The sequence below is a fragment of the Triticum aestivum genome, chromosome 2B, assembly GCF_018294505.1.
Source record: "Triticum aestivum cultivar Chinese Spring chromosome 2B, IWGSC CS RefSeq v2.1, whole genome shotgun sequence".
In the NCBI taxonomy this organism is placed as follows: domain Eukaryota; kingdom Viridiplantae; phylum Streptophyta; class Magnoliopsida; order Poales; family Poaceae; genus Triticum; species Triticum aestivum.
In genome coordinates this window covers 224,463,507-224,485,241 of record NC_057798.1, presented here as the reverse complement: position 1 = coordinate 224,485,241, position 21,735 = coordinate 224,463,507, and the positions used below count along the sequence as shown (strand labels likewise).

Genomic DNA, 21,735 nt, shown 5'->3' with positions numbered 1-21,735 from the left:
CTGTCATGTTTAGAACACCTTATTATGCTGTGATGGTTTATTGTAGTTTCCTTAAACCTGTAATATCTTCTGCATAGCGACGTTGATGTAACGTTGCTTTCTGTTCTTGGATGCCTGGTACTGGTAACGGTGATTTGTATTTTTAGAGCACAGGGTGAAACTATTGCCTTGATGGGAGGGCATCCAAGATCATTTAGTCTTTTTGCTACTTTCCCTTTTGGTAGTTTGTAAAGAAGACTGTGGTTTCTACAAGAAAATCGGAGGGGAGCCCTCTTTTTCAAGAAAAATAAAGATAATCTTTCTCCCTCGGTAAATAAGAGTAGGCGCGCTAAGGTTTACGCGGTGGATTTCGGGCAACCAACCCGGCACATCCAATTTTGATCAACAACTTGGAGGAATGGCTGAGTGGCTTAGGGCATGTACAATGGTCGATAAGGTAGTCTTATCTTAAATCTTGCATGTAATTTAGAGATGACAAAAAAACATGTCTACAATGGGTCATCTCTTAGCTTTATCTTCAATAACTAGTTATTCCTAAAAACATGGTGAGACATATTGTGCTAAGAGATCATCTCTTGCCTTCTCTTAATTAAGAGAAGACAAGCCTTCTCTTATGATTTCTCTCTCCTCCACCTCATCATTTATCCTACGTGGCATTGCTAAGATAGAACCATTGTACATGCCCTTACGGAATTGGCTTGCTAAATCTGACATAAAAAATGCATCATGGGCTTGAATCCCGTATCCTTCGGCACGGGAGTAGAAGGGGCGCCAGCACATCCATTAGGTTATATATATACCAGGAAGGAAGGGCCGCAACTACCACAACGGCCGCAGACACCAAAATCCCCTGACCATGTGGCGCGAGATAGCATACAACAGAAGAGCAGCGGCGGTCGTTCGGCGGCGATGCGACGCGCTCATGCATTTCCGAGCACGAACCGAGTTCCGAGGATGGCCGGGTTGGACTTGTGATCGGCGTGTGGAATAAATAAAAACAGGTTGTGTGTAGAATGATCCGATCGGTTGGGAATTAGGAGTATATATACACATGGCGATGAGGTTAGTTGGCTCAGCTGCGGAATGGGCAGGACTGGCCGGTGGACACCGTGGACGCATCGAATCGCTCCGCCGCCCAAAGACCAGTTGATTGATCTGCCCTGTATCTGTATGTATGACTCGCAGACTTTTTTGTAGGGTGCGGCCGATTCAGCGCTGCGCTGCAGGTCCATGCACGAGGAGGGTCGGACCATCTTTGTGCATGTAGCTGGGGCTGGGGCTGGGGCCGGGTGGAGCCGTGGAGGACAAATCAGCAGCAGAATTGCCGGCAGCGCCGTGGTACGATCTGGTGATTGAGATTGAGTGAGTGGCCGATGGAGTTGGCAAGGACAAGTTGCGAGGGGACTCCAATCATGGATGCAGGTGGTGGAGCAAATCAAATCAGGCCGGTGGATGGATAGCTAGCGAGCTAGGAGTAGCTAGCTCTCGGTGCGCGGCGCGGGATTGTGGTGGCAGCCAGCCCCGCCAGGGTGCAAGTGGCACGGCCCGTCCGTCCGCATGCGGTCAGGCCCTGATGGAAAACCCAGTGGACCAAGGACAAGCCTGCCTGCCTGCCTGTGCATCAGTGCTACAGACAGTGGGTGAATGAACCTCGTGGTAGCCTTTGGATACATATATTGACAAGATATGTATACGTGGAAAAGCGAAACTAGCAAAAGCTTTTTTGAGTGGAAACAATATATAGAAGGACTCGAAACCGATCCGGGTGGCTGGTGCTTTTAGGGTGTAAAGATTCATCAGGTGGCGGAGCAGTTGCAGCTAGCATACATGCATAGTAGATGACATAACGCCTTTTGTGAGTATACATGGTGATGGCTCTTGGTTAACCGCTTGTCTTTTCTTCTGGATTCCAAAATTAGGCTGTCAGTTTGTCCGGGGGCTCTTTGTTTCCTTCGTCGCCTCCTTCGGTAGCTGGCGTGTAAAGCGCTTCTCGTGCTCTCCCGTCGTTTTCACGTCGAGTGCTGAGCTAAGGCATCTCCGAGGCTATACCTCAAACGGTCGGACACCTCATTTATTCGTGCCCGCGGACGGGTCGGGCTGGCGCCGGTCATCCAACAGTAGCCCTTTAAAGTCCCCATTTATATCCATCTAAACTGTCTGTGCATTTGATCGAACACATGACGTGCAAAGCCAGCGTGGAGATAAGCGACAGCACGACCGTCAGGGGACCCAGAAAAGAACAGCAGTGGGAGCACAGCCCGGCCAAACAAGCAAGAACGCACGGCGGCCACACCCTCCCTCTGGTATAAGCCAATCGCTGCATTCACATAATATGCAACTAGATTTGGTGTGGCTAGGTGACCTTTATAAGTAACCAAATAAGTTCAGGAAAAAAAAGAGCATAGTAACCAATAGCAGACTCTACTTCTGACTTGTGCTCAGCGGCTTGCTAATTCCATCCTCTGATTCATGATATAAACAGGTTTAGAAAGTATGCCGGTCGAACACTTTCAGGTCTGATAATCAGTATAGAAAAGAATACCATGTAAAATTTCAAAGTGATATGACTAGATTTGGTATGGAATATTCAGCCTAGCCAAAAGTGCGAGCATTTGTCCCACACATTATTTTCTATAGGAACAATTCAAGTGAATGTAAATATGACTCGAAACAAAGTTGTCCTATAGCTTCATCTGACCAGCACCACCTCTGAATGAACCATATAAAGGTCTCGACCTCCTGAAGCTGAATATATCAGTTATTCGATGCGAATGCGGTGGCGGAGCATCATGAATAATCTTTTCGTATTCGGAGGAATGGAGACCGCCATAGATTTGAATGCTAAGGATCTTCTTTTCTGGTGCGCCAACCTTGACATGATTATCAAAGAACTCTATCAGCTCTTCCTTCTTAAGCTCCTCCAGTGCAGCAATCTGCAATTGCAGAAATCCAAGCATTCAAAAACAACACCCCAAAACAGAAAACGACTGCCTTTTCCTCAGAAAAGAAAACGATACCCGCAAGCACAACACATGATACCCGCAAACACAACACATTAAACAAATGAACAAGTCTACATGAACCCCTGAACGCTAAACCCAGGTAACCAGCCCCCTAATGTTTGTAAAAACAGTTATTACAAATAACCTTATTCCACTATATTCTAAGGTGTTTCACAGGGTGGTTTTGCACGCATGGTGTGACCAGTGGGCACAACATGCTATTCTCTCCTTTCACTGTTCAATTCTTCCTCACTGACACGGCAAGCAGCCGCAGCCCATTGTTCATATCCACAGAGTCAAAGAAAAAGCTGTGCACATCGATGGAGCAGCTGCAACCCACCCCCGAAGCCAGCAGACCCAGCCAGTGACAGCCAAATCCCTAATCTGAGAGGAGATGGTGCGGATGATGGAGATTGAATGCGGTGGGTGATCAGTAACTTGATTGTGCACTCTAGTTTGATGAGAAGGATCTGACTGCTTTACTTCCTGTCCAAAAAAGGTCATCTGCCTGTGCTGGCTAAAATGATGGATGCAGCTGATCTCCCTATCTGCCCTTCTCTGGGCATACAGACTGGACGGTCATTTTTGTCTCACCTAACTTGTACCCGTGTTCATGCGGTCTTCTTAAGGCTCCCTACACAATGTCACCTCCATATCCCTTCACCTCTCGTCTTCACGACCAATGCGCCACACCACGTATCTATGTATGCCACCACGACCATTTGACTCGCATCGGCTAAAGGCCATTTCGTTTTCACCATCATCAAAAACTTGCAAACCTGGGCAGTACACCGAGAGAGAGAGAGAGAGAGAGAATCGGTGAAGGGATGGAGATGAAGAAAAATACTCCCTTTGATCCAAAATAAGTGTCGTGGTTTTTAGTGCAAAATTGAACTAAAACCATGACACTTGGATCGGAGGGAGTAACTAAAAATAGGCAACTACAATGACATGTGGGTCTCTCTCATGTCAGCTCCAAATCAGAGACTTTTGTCACATGCCACATATGCAATACCGCCTCCCCAACCATGCTGGGGGGTTGTAACGGTTTTCAATACTTCATAAGGCTAGTTACCTTGTCTCTTCAGAGGGCTATTTTGGCATCAAAAAACAGCAGGGTTCAAGCACAACTTTCCCTCAACAACTAAGACATACCTCTGTTTCCTTTCTATCAAATTTCAGTGTTCCTTGAGAAATCTCCCCCCAAAAGAATGCTGATTCCTCCCTTATGTTCTTGTATTTCTCCCGTTTCATGTCAATGAGAGCATTGACATTACTCTGCAAGTTGAGCCATACGTTGTTTAAAATGAATGATTAGACAAATCTAAGAAAGCTACAGCATGCTGTCAATGAATACTAGTTCCAGGGTTCATCTAACCTTGAATTCTGCATCAGGCATTTCGTGTAGTGTGACTTCAAACATCTTCAGGAAAGCTTCAACCCTTGCATCCAGATTGGATGGATCCTGTCAACCAAATTTATTAGCACAGGAGAATAGCTACGCGAATGGAATTGTGACGGAAAATATATGTACCTTCACGGTTGACTGGATTATAAATTGCAACCCACGGACTCCTGAATCATTTCTGGGTAAATAGAATTGCATGGTCAGCTATAATTAGTAACATTTATACAAAACCAAAGCAAAGAACATAGTACATTATTACACAATTAAGAATATAATCAAAACAAGGGCATCATACCTCTGTCTAAGCAGTGCTATGTACCCAAGTTGCTCGACCGAACGTAATTGGTGAAAAGCCGGTTGCTTAGCTACAACAGCAAGCAACTGAAGTAGGACATTTTGTTTGAGATCGTCCTGATGAATCTGCAGCGAGGGAAACATTGTTATAGCATTTGTAGTTTGCCTTGTGTTGCATCTATATTTTCACAGAAATACTACATATTTGAGATACTACAAAGATGCTTATGTCACGAAAGAACTGAAGTTCGGAGAGTAAAGAGAAACCATAAAACTAAAGAGTAAATTGTACTTTCGACCACGCAAAGTGACATGATCTGCTCTTCGCCTAGCTGTTGCAAAAACATGCACATAGCACGAGTGGATACAGGATAATATTGCACACTGGACCAGGTTCGGTTATACTCTGGCAAGGGATACCGTGACACTGAATGAGCAAGGGTCATATGAAGGAAGGCACATCTGCTGATCTGCCCATTTGCCAGGGCACCAGGTCTCTCAGTTCATGGCTGCCACCCATCAACTTCAGTCAGAGGTGCACTATGTCACCACCACCAGTGGTGAATATCACCCTAGCAAGGAAGGCAAGTTGGAGGAATCCAAAAGGAAGCCTCATGGAGTGCCCAGCGCGCCCCCCACTGCAGAGCGAGAGGGCCACAATGGCGCCCTAGTGCCTGGGAAAGGACCATTGCCCAGCAGAGCGGAGTGCAAGCTACACACTTGTTGCATTAGGTGCCTGGAGCTACGGCATTGCGCCCATGACAGCAAGCAGCTTCACTCACCATCGGACGACAAGACACACACACTTTGACGAGCGAGCGCCCAGATCATCAAGGCTCGCTGACCACGACCTCTCTAGTCTGAATACACGGAACATTGTTTAGCTACCATCCTGCAGGCATTACGAACCCTCATCCCAGGCATTCGCCCCCCTCGGCATCCGACCCAGAGACATTCGTTGGCTTGCATGCTGCTTTTCTGGAGCACGTGTAAGTCACCGCAGGGACGCAACCCCAGTCGCCAGTAACCGGCAAACCTAGCTGGTTCGGCAAGGGTGCCAACATGTCCACCTTGAACCAGGGGCTGACTGCTGCCTGGCATGTCCTGGTGCAGCTTCCCGTGGACCCATAGCAGCAGACCAGCAGACCCCTATTGGTTGTTCTATCACTACAGATGGAGTTATCCACGTCCAATAGTGACGGCATCACAACCTTAACAAACCGCCAGCCCTTTGGGCGTACAAGTGGGGGTGGACATGGGCTTTCTACCTTCCTTGACTGCGCAACTTCCACGATGCTGGCGAATTTGTTAGCTGCCCAATGTGCTCCATCTACAACTGTTATCTCGCCGGAGGCTCAGCGCACTAGAGGTTCATTGTGGTTTGAGGATCACCAGCCAGCTTGGCAAGCTCAATGCTGAAAGCTATAAGCAATGAACTTACGCGGAAGCTTGGCCTTCTCAAGGATGAGCAGCTTTCAAATGAGACACTGTATCTTACCAAAAGATATTGACGCAATCACCAATTGCTACAGCTGGCTAGTGACGCTGATTTCGACTTGTGATCTTTGGCGCTCTCTGCCGTCAGTGAGTATGAATTGCAGAGGCTTAATAGCTGAGGCCCAGTTCAGTTGTGTGAAACGTTTGTGGCCTTAACACTAGTGCACGGTACATAGCTGTGAGGACTTGTACGCATGACAGCGCGTTGATAACATGTTTTGACTCTAAATTGTCAGTTGTATCTCATTATGTTGTCTCTAAAACTGTAAGAATGGACTTTCATGGTTTTTATTAACTAGAAGCCTCAGATATCAGAGGGAGATTGCTGTTGCATGAATAGGGAGACTTTACAACGCACTGATAACTTTACAACTGTTCGGACTATTGGTTGCGTTGGCTAGTGCATGAAGCTTAACAACATCCATATGGCAACCAATAGTGTTATGACATTAGTCTCTCACACCCAGGAGCTGTCTGGATAGCCAAACCCCTAAACTAGTGTAAAAAATGCTCTTATATTATGGGACGGAGGGAGTATAAACCTTTGCTTCGCTTAGTGGAAAGGTAGGCAAAGCTTTTGCACAATCTCTAAGAAATTATGACTAATGTAGTCTCCAGCTGTATTTTTCTGTCGTGCTCTTCACTACAATTTTTGTTCTGTAACGTATTTATTTCGTTCTGTTATTATTGTATGCACTCATGCTATGTTTGAACTTTCAGCTATCATATTTTCTTTTGGTTTTGCCACTTCTTCTCAGCTACAAAGCTCACATCTTTAGCGAAATAGAACTCCCAGATTCCTCATTTATTTTATGTAGATACAACAGATAACCTAATGAACATTAATTCTTATTAGCCTGAAGCAGTATTTTAAACTAGTATTAACTGAATGCGCATGAGATTAAAAGAAACAATGAAGAACAAGCAGCTGCAAGAAGGTAAATCTACCTGAATATAATGCAGAAGGGAAGAATTTTCATCCTGCTGATTCAAGCACATTGCTGGATAATAATACCTCAAACCCCTTTCAAGCTTAACAATTCGCTTTGTAAGATGCTGTGATGGTGGTAATGATTTGCAAACACTTGTGGATGAATTAAACAATATGCCTTCAATATGCTGGACAACACTTTCCGCTTCGCTTGGTTCAATATTCCCTAAAATCAATTGCATGCACAATTAAGAATGACATAGAGCAATACAGAAAAGCAAATCATTTCTCAGTAAAGTACTCTGTTTTAAATTATAAGGCTAGCACATACTCCCTCCGTTCCCAAATAATTGTCTTTCTAGAGATTTCAACAAGTGACTACATACGGAGCAAAATGAATGAATCTACACTCTAAAACATGTCTACATACATCTGTATGTTGTAGTCCATTTCAGATGGCTAGAAAGACGATTATTTGGGAACGGAGGGAGTACTTCCTCCGTCCGGAATTAGTTGACGCTCAAATGGATGTATCTAGTACTGAAATACGTCTAGATACATCCGTTTGAGCGTCAACTAATTCCGGACGGAGGGAGTATAAATTAAGAAGACTTAAGTTGGCTGGATGAAAGAATGCTGCCCACGAACATGACATATATTGTGATGGGAAAAGAGAGGGACATGGGTGGCTTCATGGGGACATGAACCAAATGGTCAGAGGTGAAAGTGGGGGTTAATAGGGCTGCTGTGTGGTGGGTGGTACGCACCTGTTGTAATTAGGAGTAGAAAGATAATATAATTAGAGGGGTAAATATGTAAGCTAATGCTAAAAACTTATTGTGTGCCCTATAACTTGAAGGTTAACTTAAATATGCGCCTTAAAATCAAAATGGAGGGAGTACCAAAGAAAGATAGAGAGAACAATAAAGGCATCAAATAAGTTAATGACCAAATACAGAGATGTTCCAGTCTAGTATTGACAAACCTGCAAAATAGCACTCTATAAATGTCTTTGCCAGCATACGAGGCAAGAAATCCTCTAAATTGCGAGCTTCAAGATTAGAAAGTGCAGCAAGTTCTTCATCCCAAGGCCAAGTTTGCTCCTCCAATATCAATGTGCAATTGTACATTGCTTGCTGATATGGCTGCCGAAATTTAAAATTCTCATATCCCTTCGTCATAGTTTCCTGGCGACAGCAACAGGAGACAAACCCTTTCAAATCATATAAGATGCATATTATTCTAGCTTACATTGCATCGCTGGGAAAGCAAACCGTAAAAAAAAAAATCACCAAAATGCATTACAAAATGTCTGAATGCTCATTTTCCTCTTCCAGAACACCCTATACTAACCAAAACCATGTTGTGCTTAATCAAGTTAAAATTCTACAGAAGGTCATGTATGCATATCTAACAGCACCCTTTCGTTTGGCTGCTCATAGCTACTCAGTTCTGTATTCTCTCCATGGAAATATAATAACACATAAACATATGTGCCCATGTATATGCCATAATTGTATTGCATACATACTCGGCTTCACCCGCCAAATACCACCTTTGTACAAATAGTCAAATATAAACGTTTTCTGTCCAAAAAATAACCTAATAAAAAAGAGCGCCAGATGATAAGTATTGTTCTAATCTTAGCAAGGTGCATTAATGCACAGAGCTAGCAGTGACATGGTTGCTAAACTACTCATGTGTATTTTATACAACAATATATTAGCATGTAATTTGAATTCATCGATGGTTGAGGAAAAGAGCATTCACTCCAAGCAAGAACAGTTCCTGTAGGGAAGGCCCCCCATATTAAATAACAATTATAGTAATAAAGAAAAATATAGCTCCACCAAGTTCGAAGGCAATAGATGGTGTTTTCCCAAGTTCACTTTGAAAAAGTATTGATAATAATACACACGCCAAAAATATTATACATCTAATTACTGCATTTTCCACAACCAAAGTAACTCTGGCAAGGATTAACGAATCACCTACATGTTATCTGATTTCCCTACCCAGCAGAATAAATAACAACAGAACTTGCCCCCAGAGGACAGTTAATAACCAAAAATCAGAAAACAGCTTATACTGCAACACTGGGCCCACTGGCCATTACCTTTATCACAGAAAAGCGGTCAATCTTAACTTCAAAGTCTGCAATTTTGCCAATAACAGTGTCCAGAAGGGTTCTCATTTTGTCATTATAGCCAACCATAGTAACCTATAATCAATCACAAATATCGGATGCTCATTAAAAAAGAGAATAATTTCAGTGAGACACATATCATATGCACACTATTGAATAATAAATCCCGAAACATCCATGATCATAAGTAAAATGTGTGCATAAAACCTGACCATTGCTTTTAACTAGCAAGATACCCGTGCGTTGCACGGAACATCAAGATGTATTTGTATGAGTACTTTATCTTGTGAGAGAAAAGGATGAACGAGGGAAGTCCTTATCTGCAAGTGTGGAGAGAGGTGCGGGTATCTTTTTGCAAAATTGCCACAGTTTGCTTTTGATCCGTCGGATATAGATCGGACGGTCTATATTACACGATGGCAGGCACACCATCATCACCAACTCGGTTTTTTATAAGAGTAGAGAGTAGAGATAACAAGTACAATTAACAGGAACCACATGTTAGTTTGCTCGATCCTTTCCACCATAAGAACTATTGTGATGTTTCCAACACTGTATCTGATGTGAAACTTGGTACATATAAGATATCTACCTTGCAGTGGATGACCAGAGAACAGACATGGATGTGAGAACTTGGGGAGTTAAGCTATATACAGAGGAGAGAAATATTTTTCTTGTTTATTTCATATGGATACACTGATATCCATTTTTATAGGGATGACTAGACTTGAGCACTAAGAAATGATCTGTAATGGAAGAGATCTCTATTACATGGAACCTAAAATATATCTGCAAGGAATTAACACAAACCAGGAAGCCGACTCAAAGTGTCCAACTACATTACCATATGGTTGCTACAACAACTAACACCAAATCATCATCTGAATCAGCAATGAAGAAAAAAATAGTTTCTTCTACAACTTAATAACATAACTAACCTGAAAACCGGTGTCGTTCGGCCTAACAGCATAATAAAGACCAGCAACTTCAGCATCATAAGCTAAAAGCAAAACAAAAGTAGCTGGATTATTGCAACAGGCAATGAAAAAAAGGGCAAAATAATCAGGAGATAGCTCTGCACAGCATGAAGCAAGAAGTCATCGGGTGACTATGTGCTTTACCCATCAATGCTTCACGATGTATGGAACAGCCTTAGGATGACTGTAGGCACCCAAAAAAAAAATCTTAACTCCACCGACCCCTGCCCCGTCCCACAATTGTTTTCATATATCGATCTACCACTTGAAAGAGCGGATCATAGGGGCAGTGTGTAAACAGAATGAAACAAAAATCTTCCTACCACATGACCTATCTGAAATTGACTAACACAAATAGAAATCTAGATATTGCTGGACCAACTTAATCAACTATGCAGTAAGCACAATGCATTAGAAATCTATAAGTTACTGATACACACCATAATCATTCAAATAATCCATCAGCAACCTAGTGAATACGTCAGTAAGAACTGATGATTCAGGGGAGCTATTGGACAGAGGACAGTGGAAATCCATCTTGATGAAGACCTTGGGTGTGAAGAACATTGTATCGGGCTTGTACCACAATCTGGAAAACAGTGTTTTCCTCAGCATGCAAGGAAAACTTGTCTGAATAAGCCAAAAAGATGAAATGTCAGTTTATAATAATAAAATTAGGTACATATTTGGCTGAAAATAAATACCTTTTCCTCAACATTTTTCAATGAAAGATCAGTTGGAATGAAGATATTAGGTTTTGGCAGGTGTAAATCTTCGTTGGGAGCATTTTCTACCCATTTCTGCAACACAAATATTTAACATAAGAAACTATATTTTTTTCTGTATCCAGGAGTTGGAGAATAAAATAAGAAGCGTGACATCCAAATGTCTACCTGCATAATGGAAGGAGGCACTGCTTCAACACAATATGACGTACCATACCAAGGTTCTGTTAAGTCTGTATGCCCTTCAAATAATTTTGACTCCCAGAATATTCTGAAAGGAGATACAAAAAATAGTCAATATTAAAAAAATCCCATAAGCAAATATGTATTTGCTCAAGGAAAAGGGAGAAAAGCAAACCAAAGGTAGGAATAAATTCATGCTGCAGAAAAGGAGAGAAGAAAGTGCATGACCCTTGAACGGATCAAGGAAAATTTGGGACTCTCAAGGGTTTTTGAATTAAATAACAAAATTAGCATCCACTTTTTTGTGAGAATAAACATCATATTTATGGTAATTGGAAATCATCTTCAGTGCATCATCTTTCTGGCTATAGCTTCTTTTGCTAGAAAAGAACCTTACTAACATTAAAAAATGTTTTATTGTTCACTAAATCAAGACAAAAAATGAATCTTCATCAACAGCTACATGTAACAATCTGCCAATTCTCCTTCAAAAGCTCGAACAACCAATTGGAGAGAAACATAAAAAGAAATACAGGATCTTTTTTACTGTTAACCATTGAAATATGTAACTGAATCACAGTGGCTGGTACCCGTTTCTGCCGAAAGCATTTATGCATCAGATTATCGTCACGAATCATGATAACTGACTTATAAATGACACACTTCATTTTAGTTCATACTGGTTGAGAAGTTCTATTGGATAGTGGCTACATGATTTGCTTATATGCTCCCAATAAGCCTAGGAAATAACTCTTATCTTTTGTATACAGGAAGAAAGTATCTTTAGATATCCAAATGTGGTGACCTCTAGGAGTCATCAAACACAAACGATTTTATGAATGATGTATTACGAGACCAACAGGCTTTAAAAGATGAAGGGAGAAGCAAATTTAAGAACATGGTTTCACATTATTTCCCAATAATAGTGGACTGGAGCATATAACTGACTTAAGTAACAAAATCATCAGCTTTTAACTAGCATGTGTTGAGCATAGAATGAGCGTGAAAATATCGGTAAGTTCATTTTGAATCAGAACAGGAGAACCTGATATGGCAACTTGGCAAGAGTGCTCTAAATGCTTACCTAACATTCTCTGTAGTCAATTCATTTAGCACCTTCTGAATAGCATCTGGTGAAAACTTTGATGGTACAGACGACGCGATCAGCCAATCTTCTGGTGGAAAAATCTATACAGATAAACAATGAGGAAAAACATGAGAAATGGCAAAAATCAGAAAAACTCACATACCACTTATGAAGAAACATTTTGGCAGAACTAATTGGAATGAAATTAGAACGTTCCAATTCAAAAGAACGTTACATATGTAGCTCAAGAAAAAGCTTCAACATTATTTTATTGTGCCTACACTGGAAAGGACACAAGAACCTAGATGTGTAACACAAACCGATTATTTTCCAGGAAAGGCAATTGAAGAAGGTGCTTCAACCAGAACATTGGTTTGCACTCAATTCTTTCCCACACATCTATCTATGCATTATAGCACTCTCATGGAATTAGCTCATTGCACATCCATCTGATTGAAAAAACCTAAGTAATAGTAAGACTTTGAGTGAGTTATCTCAGAATTGTTTGCTCTTAGACAACGCATTTAAGGTGGAACAGTTTACTCAGAGACAAGCAAGAAAGAATCTAGGGCGCACATGCACGCAACAAGAAATAAGAAACTATGGAATTAGATTGTGTCAATTTCGAACTTCCTACATGCAAATACAAACAAAAACATGACTCATGATAATACGAGAACAATTTATGAGAACCAGGCAACATATATGTCCATAGAAACAACTAGAATATACCTGCATGTTTGAGGAAATATTGACAACATAATTGCTAGGAGGGCTCTTGTCTCGATAGTGGAATCCCGTCTCGCAGATGGCTAGAAGCTTCACAGTCCAAAAGAAAGTAACGCAATTAATAAGCATCAGGCTAAACGTAAATTTTTTTAATCTCTGTGATGCCTAAAATCAGTTTAGTCATTAGCATTTACCAGTCCGTAATATGTTTCCTTTACTCTAGTTTAAATTGTTAGTGATACAAAATAAACTGTTTCAAGGCAGCATACATGTTTCGTTTGAGTAAAAGATGCAACTTATATATCCTCAGTCCAAATGTGCTTGTTTAGCAAGACCAACAGCAGCAATTAGGAGATACTCACTATAAACCTAAGTGAAGGCAGCGGCTAATTAATACTGGTACGTATCCGAGCAATCGATCATTCGGTGATTTTTTTTGGCACATGGGGGGGGGGGGGGGGGGGGGGTTCAAGAAGACATATCACAAATTAAATTCACCTCATCAAAAATCCACTTTGGAGTTCCAGAGGTCTGAAGCAATGTAATGTATCTGAACAGCAACCCAACGACATCCTCCATGTGCTCTATCATCAATGATATCAATTATCAAATAGGCATACCACTCACAATTCAAAATTTCAGTATCAAATGGCCTTCTTGAATGAGAACTCACCATGGCCTACATCTGTGAGCTGTATAATGACACTGAAGAAAGAGAACTCATAACTCCAATCCCCTTCCCCTGCTTCCAAACTCATAGCCCATCCTGGAGAATTTAACAGAATAAAGAGTTAATCCGGGTAACCACTGTGAAATATCAGAACAGATATGCTTCCATAGGTGAAGAATGACCAAGTAAATCATATCAATCAACTGAACACTAAGTTGAGAATAACACCAACAGAGAGGTTTTACTTTCCACATATTGCGCCTGTGGGATGTATTTGCTCTTTCCTTTGTTGCATGTTCGAAAAATAATAATAATAATTCAACATTCAACTCTGACACTAAACACCATATTAGCCGCTTAAAATACAAACTAAAAAGAACTAATGACTCAATAGACTTGATAGGATGCTCAATACAAGAGAGAAAATTAGCTTTGTATGTAATACCAACTGAAAGCGAAAGGAGTTTTTCTATATACAGGGAAACCCAAGACATTATATTAAACTGTACAACAGCATGTACAAAAGGATAAGAACCAAGCTATGGCCCGATAGATTGAGACACTAAGCCTAATTAGAAATCAGTCACCCCATAACTGAAAGATCAAGACTTTCTTGGAATCAAAATGCATTAACCATCAGTGCATGCAAACCAATAAGGCATTAGCATAAGCAGTAAAGAAAGAGACAAAATTTAGACTCCTAGTAAATCTTGCCGCATGCTGACAATAACGCTTGATAGGCTTCGTCTGCGTTTGGCATTAAGGTGGATTAAAATAATCCCGTCAGGCACATCAATTTTTGCCTATTTTAGTGTTTGTTTGACCACATTTTGAGAACTTTTACTGCTAATTTCTACCGCAGATTATAAAATAAGCACAGCACAGCAGAATTCAGCAACTGCAAACTGCGCATCAACAATACAGGCAATTCTGGAAATAAGAAGCATAAATCTCGTTACTTCAAATAGCCAAGAGACTTACCCAACTTTTTTAGTACGTAAAAGAGAGATCCTTCTCCTTCATGACCGATTAGATGGCTCACATACTTACAAGGACCTTCCTTGTAATGCCTAACATTTGGAGTGATTGGCCACAGTATTCGCAAATTATGACCTTGTTTTATAGGAACCGCTTTAACAAGGATCTGCGAGTTATGAGCTATCAAATAAATTTGATCCAGTGGTGCACTTGAATTGTAAATTCATTGTAAGCAAATGTAAACCTGGAGGTCTTTGCTTGAACATGGATGACCAGGAAAAGAAAAGTGCTTCCTCCCAACGTTCTTGATATCACAGAACTTACTTTCGACAAGGGTTTGAATGTTGTCAAGACTCTCTGCAAATACAGCAGATATAAGGCGAAATCAGAAAATATGGAGAATTTGCAAGGAAATGAAAAAGGTTGTAACATGGTCCGACAAAAAACCTTTTCCATACACAGCAAGCTGCATCAAGTTGGCTGAGTAGTGTGAATCATAGAAATTAATAAGCTCAGCCCTCGTGTCCAATCCTTTCTCCTTTGGTTTAACCTCCAGTGTGTCCCAATTTCCTAGATGATGCATGAGCAGAAAATTCGTCAGAAAACGACAAGTGTTCACCTTTCTCCCAAGTAGCAAAAATGTTCAGCTCACATTAAAACTTCCATGACTTATCATAACTTCCATGGCCCTAAGTGTTCTCTATGTCTCCAGTTTACAGCTTTGACCACCAATAAATAAAATATTAAAACAATTGTTTAGTTTCGATGACCATTCTACAGAAAATAAATGTTCGTACGGCCACACTAAATCCATCTACATATGTTTGTGGTAAAATAAATCAAAGTTTAACTGCACTATGCTGAACCAACACTTGCTTTAGGGACCGAAGGGAGTACCACTGACGATAAAAAAAATGAGGGCATTGTACACCCACCCAAAGCAATCGAAGACCAGTTATTCTTAAGGTTGCAGTGAAGTACTACCACCGTCCTGGTTTATTAGTCCCCTTCGTATTTAGAGTCATATTTTGACTAGGATTTTAACTAATAAATATATGTTATACATAGCAAAAATAGTATTATAGGAAACTATGTTCAAATACGAATCCAACGATATGATTTTTGGTTACATGCATTAACATTTTGCAGTTAAATCTATGGTCAAATTTTGGCACAAAATACGAAGGGGACCAATAAACCAGGACGGAGGTAGTACTTTTCTTTTGCTATTAACAAGATTGTAATATTTAAGTGAAAGTTACAACAGTATGGCTTTGTTTCGTGCGGCATGACAGTAATATTAAGATAACAATATAAAGATGAAATAAATATTAGGTTGCAAGAAAGAGTATAGTTTCAATGTCTCATGGATGCATAAAAATGAGACACTGGCATTGATATGGAGCTAAAATACCCACCAGTGCTGAACTTGTGATATGGGTGGTTATTCGAGCAAAGATGCTTCTGGAGCTGAAACCAAAAGAGCATAGATGAGGAAAAGAGAACAAACAAAAAAGTCAATGACATGAAATACAACTGCAAGCACCAAATTAGGAAGGACTTCTAGGTGCCTATAATAATTGGACAAAGTGGTCGCAATGACACAATCACATGCAAAACGAAGTGGCCTTTGGCTGTACCAGTAATAGGCACAAGACAGGTCGTGCTTAAAATGGTTTACAATGTGCTTTAGAGTTCAGACTGGGCATTTAAGTATGTGTAGATAGGTGTATTATCATCTTGTCAGAAGATTCAATTCCGAAGATGGACTTCGGGTATTTATCCTGCTAGACTGGGTGTCTGTCGTTGCTAGACTGGGTGTCTGTCGTTGCTATATCCATTCTTCCACCAGACGTATGGTTTTCAGAGGGATATGTTCCCCTTATCCTCATGGCTATCTCAGCCAGGACTGTAATCATTATAATCACGGTAGAGCCTTAAGCTGTATTAAGAACACTTTTTTGAGTGATATTAGTCTTAATGAACTAGGATTTCTTACATTGTGCTCTTAAGGATTCCCAGATAAACTGAGCCCAGGAAGTTGTTTGAGTTCAGCATATAAAATGATAGGCAGTCTTAGTAACAAAAATGAAGAAGCACAAGTAGTACAGGACACATAGCAATTCGCTAGTCACATTGCATGGCAAAACAAATACAAAAGTTCATCCTATTTCTTGCGGGGAGGTATGATAAGAGTATCAGAACTTGAATATTAAATTATCATCAACTCATTATATCCTAGCAATGAAGAACCTTTAGAATGAGTGATACACATATCATTCATTTCTGGTTACCCAAATACCTATAGAGCAAAGACACTTAGGGTTGAGGACATTGATACCTCAATAAAGGTAATACAGGACATAAGTTTTAACATTTCTAGCTTAACATAACGCCATGCTCGTAGCAAGGTAGATCGCAAATCAAACCAGATATAAAACCATATGTCAAGCACAGTTGTCATGGGGAACAACTGCATTGTCCAGTGATGCAACACCCATTAGGACCAACAAAGCTATCCCTAAAAAGTGAGAAACAATGTGACTCTAAACTCTGGTTATTTAATTATTAATTACTCTGTTGTGGGTCTTTATTATAATCACAGGTCACAACCCTCCAAACAGTTATCAAATGGACACATGTTTCTGGAAAGGGTCACTAGCTTCATGGCATACAGAACAAGGACAAAATAATTCAATTGCAATATGATACTTCGAAAACATTTAGTATGAAACGGAGTCCAAAATTGTTGAAAATGATTTCTGAATTTAGTAAACAAATATTGTCACGACTCCAAAATGTCAGAATACCATCCAACTTTATAACAGAATAAGATTTCTATCAGCAAGCTGTTTGTTGATTCAACATAAGCCTGAAAACTGGGAGTACCTGACTCATTCGCCATGGATCTGACAATAGATTTTTCTGGTTTTCTGCCAATGAAGAAAAATAGAAAAATTAGAAGCTGGTCCTCTCATTAGAATCAGCAGAACAGGTAAGAGACAACATATACCAGAGTCAACAGCTTTTATTTCCCTAAGGGTTGCATCAGGGGACATCAATGGCTTTATAAAAAATTGTGCGAACCTGAAAACAAGAGACAAGATGGAACAGGAATTAGCTTTTGCAAAACAAGGACAAGAAGGTAGAAAGAAAGAAACAAAAGGTACCTATCTAAAGCATCATCCAGGCTGTCATTGTTCACATCAAAATAGAAGTTTGTGTGTTCAGAGGCTGTAAAGGCATTTGTCGAACCACCATGCTACAAGAAACACACATATTAGCTAGCTAATGGTTATTGATTAATAACAGAGGATCCACCTAAGATGGTAATATCACTGTATGAACTATGAATCTGAAAAATAGCTAAGCCTCCAAGCAGAAGCTTTCCTACTAGCATTGTTGATGGTTTACAAGGCTTGACCTATGCCTGGCAAAATACCAGTGGTATACCATATGTTAGGACTTAGGACCATAGTTTAGGCACTGCCACAACAGCAATTTTCTCACTTTGCTCAATAACAGGACATTGTGGCCACATATCTCTGAAAAGAACTATATATCGAAACCAACCAGCACCCTATGATGATAAAATCATAAAAGAAGACTGTCCCATGATCAAGCAGATAATAGATTAGTTGCCCAAATTTTAGTCTATTCTGATGCCTGCTGCTTCTGTAACTAGAGTCCTTAAATATAGAATTGTCTTGCAAGGATCACACTATGTTCAAACTTCAAAGTCATGTTGCTGTTTTTCTGGGCAACTGAGTTGTTCTGAAGCATTTCCACTTTTTAAAAATCAGCTTGAGCTCAATCAAACAAATTACTACCACGGTGATACCAATCAGTTACAGAGAACCCTTTTTAATAATATATACAAACTGGAAAGGTGGAAATTTTACCCCTGGCAAACTACGTACCTCAGAAATGTACTTTGAGTAACTGTCTTCTATTGGATATTTTTCACTCGCGTAGAAAAGCATATGCTCTGTGGAAGTAGAACCAGGCATAAGCATGTTACAGATTAAAAAATGCACAAACACCCACACGCTAGTACTGGAACATACATGTCATGGAGCTTTTTAAATGCTAGAATATAAACCAACAAGATGAAAAACAATGCAATGAGATTTATGCAGTAGATGGCGGTGCACTGGTACACAAAAAGTTACATCCTAGAGATAGAGCGATATGGAAAACAAGTCTAAAATATAGCAAGCACAATTTGTGGCATCTACCCTTAGGTTTATTTTGCAGGTCTACTTGGTACAGCTAGTTGCCACTCCTCACCACGTAATCTTTGAGCTCCTGGGTCACTATTACTTATTAGTATTAGTAAGATGCTGTGTTCAACATTCTATCAGGAGATGTCAATTTCACATTCAGATGTTCAGTTGCAAGCGAATCAAGTTCTCTCATGGCCATGCCATATGTGTTTCGCTGTTCTTTTTTAAAGATGAAGAGATGATGCTAGAACTTTACTCTAGGATGTCAAGGGGAATATGCAGAACTCGAACATCTTGAAAACCTTGTTTTTTATGGTATGATGCTTGAAGTTTGCGTTGTGTGTGTGTGTGTTTTTTTGGGGGGGGGGGGGTCACATATGGTTTGGTCTGACCACGCCAGGTACATCTCACATTTTCGAGGACCTGAAGACCTTGGCTCTTGTAGTTTGATTTCATCACCGAAATCCCCTTTACCCAGAAGGGAAATATGCAAAACTCCAGCCAATCAAGAGGCCAGACAGCAAATTGAAGAAGCGAGTACCTGCTGATGTATGAACATCCAGAATTCTGTTTCTTTCTCCCTGATTATTTATGGTACACGGACTGTGAAAAGAACATGCACATCCAAATTGGTGCCAACTTGTATCTGTATTTACTTATTCGATGATTAATGTCATGCTAGTGGTTACTCTACTGAACAACCCAGAAGCACACACATCCCAATATATCAGGACATTCTATAGCAGTAATCCCAAGTGAAAAAAGCCTTTCATAACAAACTAGCAAATTGCAGTGATAGGCCACACAGGTATAAAATCATAACAAGAGCAATAGCACGGCAACAGAGAGACCCTCTTTCAGGGGGCTGTTGTTGGTTGAACTGGCACGCTGGGCTCCATCGAGGGTGAAGTTGTTCGTTTGGCTTGCTTGCCTTGCTGCACCGCCGAGAGGCTGGCAAGGCTGGGCTTGCAAGACCAGCCGCGTTGTCTGCTTTCCGACCAATCGCAGAGACCATGACTCACCTTCTCACTGGTTACCCCTTCTCGCTAACCCATGGCATGAGGTCCTAACTTGGATCGGATCCACTGCAGTGCCTCTGGTTATTGGTGAGGACTTCATTGACTGGTGGCGGCGGCCCACCAGGTTCACCCCGGCCACGATGCGCAATGGCATCTCATCGGTGATCATGCTCACAACTCGGTGGATTGGAAGCATCACAATGTCACCTCTTTGCCAATGCGCCGTCCACCACCAGTTCGCTCGGCAAAATCAAATCTGAGGCGCAGTCATGGGCGAGGGCGGCCGTGGGTCTTACCGCAACTCTCCCAGGACTGCTGCTACCTAGCTGCGTTGCCTTGTACTCCCTCCGTCCGGAAATACTTGTCGGGTGAATGGATGTATCTAGATGTATTTTAGTTTTAGGTGCGTCCATTTATATCCATTTCTGCGACAAGTATTTTCGGACGGAGGGAGTACTTTAGAGTGAACTCTTTTTCTATCTATCAATGCATCGAGACTCGAGTTTCTGCGTTTTCACTCACGAGAAGAAAAGGCGTTTGCACAAGAAGAAAAGGCACGGCAACAGAGAAATCGAGGTTGTTAGGTCGCAGCTGCAGTAAGATTTTCATCACTAGCGTGTGTAAGATGATCACTGAATGACTAATTTATAAGCAGCAGTATCTAGCATGCCCCTGGGTGGGTGTAACACAACAAGCCAGAGCAGAGCGCTCACCGAGGAAGTGCGCGAGCCCCTCCATCCCATCGGGATCGCAGAAGTACCCCACCGAGACATTCATCGACGCCGCCGCCTGCAAACAAATCGCGAATTTCAGAATCTGGACGAAACCAAGAAGCGGCCAAAACCCCGGCGCCCGGCCCGTCCAGATTGAAGAGCGAGTGAGCGACTGGAGCTGACCTTGTCGGTGTCGGGGTCGCTGATGAGGAGGCACTCGAGGGCGTTCGGGAGCACCACGCGGCGGTACCCGCGCCTGTCGTTGCGGGGCTTGGTGACTTCGACCTCACCCTTCGCGGTGGCCAGCGCAGCGGCGCCGTCGGCCGGCACGGCGGGGGCGTCTACCTTTCGCAGCCTCGAATCCATCGCGTCGCCGCCCAGTCGTCGTCGTCGCCAGGGGAGGGCAAGTCTCGCACGGGGGTTGGGGAGGTAAGTCTTGGGCGAGGCTCGCTGCTCGGGTTGGCTCCGTTTGGATCGCTGCCCTCAACTCCCAAGCCAAAATATTAGCGTTGACTGGGATGTGGGTGTCTGTTTGGATTACTTCCGATTCTTTGGGCACGCCCAGCTCGCCCGCACTCCGTTCATCTGATTCCACGCCATATTGTTGGCGAAACCAGGGTACGAACCAAACAGACCTGATCTTGAAACCGCAAATCGGCCCTTTTCGCAAAAAAATATATAAGGGCATCTTCAATAGAAATTTTTTTGAGCAACATCTTCAATAGATGATGTAGAGAAAAATACTAACTTTTACATCTTCAAGGCCCAAAAACCCCTCTCCAACAGATAATGTAGATGCAACAAAAAAAATTACATCTCTCCTCTCGAAGATGTAAAATACAACACATTTGCATCTCCACCTACAGGAGATGTAAGGCCGCGCGCCAACCGCCCAACTACTTTCATTCGGCTTCCGCCCGCCCACCCAACTCCGCCGCCTACCGATTTCGCTGAAAATCGACACCGCTGCCGCCCGCCCAACTAAGTTGAAGATAAATATAACAGTGGCGGGTGTCGGTGTCAAAACCGGCGGATCTCGGGTAGGGGGTCCCGATCTGTGCGTCTTAGGCTGATGGTAACAGGAAGCAAGGGACACAATGTTTACCAAGGTTCGGGCCCTCTCGATGGAGGTAAAACCCTACTTCCTGCT

At 41.8% G+C, this 21,735-nt stretch overlaps 1 protein-coding gene across 1 annotated transcript; it reads right to left on the bottom strand.

The window, feature by feature from the left end:
- Nucleotides 1–2,446: 2,446 nt before the first annotated feature.
- Nucleotides 2,447–21,090, bottom strand: LOC123044489 (insulin-degrading enzyme-like 1, peroxisomal). The gene is made up of 26 exons (XM_044467228.1): nucleotides 20,769–21,090; nucleotides 20,586–20,661; nucleotides 18,548–18,615; nucleotides 17,798–17,889; nucleotides 17,641–17,714; nucleotides 17,517–17,560; nucleotides 16,046–16,097; nucleotides 15,075–15,197; nucleotides 14,872–14,984; nucleotides 14,631–14,793; nucleotides 13,653–13,745; nucleotides 13,478–13,563; nucleotides 12,983–13,069; nucleotides 12,248–12,351; nucleotides 11,149–11,251; nucleotides 10,960–11,055; nucleotides 10,696–10,885; nucleotides 10,217–10,278; nucleotides 9,249–9,353; nucleotides 8,118–8,319; nucleotides 7,150–7,358; nucleotides 4,706–4,830; nucleotides 4,537–4,588; nucleotides 4,381–4,467; nucleotides 4,158–4,280; nucleotides 2,447–2,933 (listed from the first exon to the last, which is right to left on the bottom strand). Exons 1-26 carry the CDS (start codon nucleotides 20,949–20,951, stop codon nucleotides 2,682–2,684), a joined length of 2,964 nt encoding a protein of 987 aa, XP_044323163.1. The 5' UTR covers nucleotides 20,952–21,090; the 3' UTR covers nucleotides 2,447–2,681.
- Between the last annotated feature and the right edge of the window lie 645 nt (nucleotides 21,091–21,735).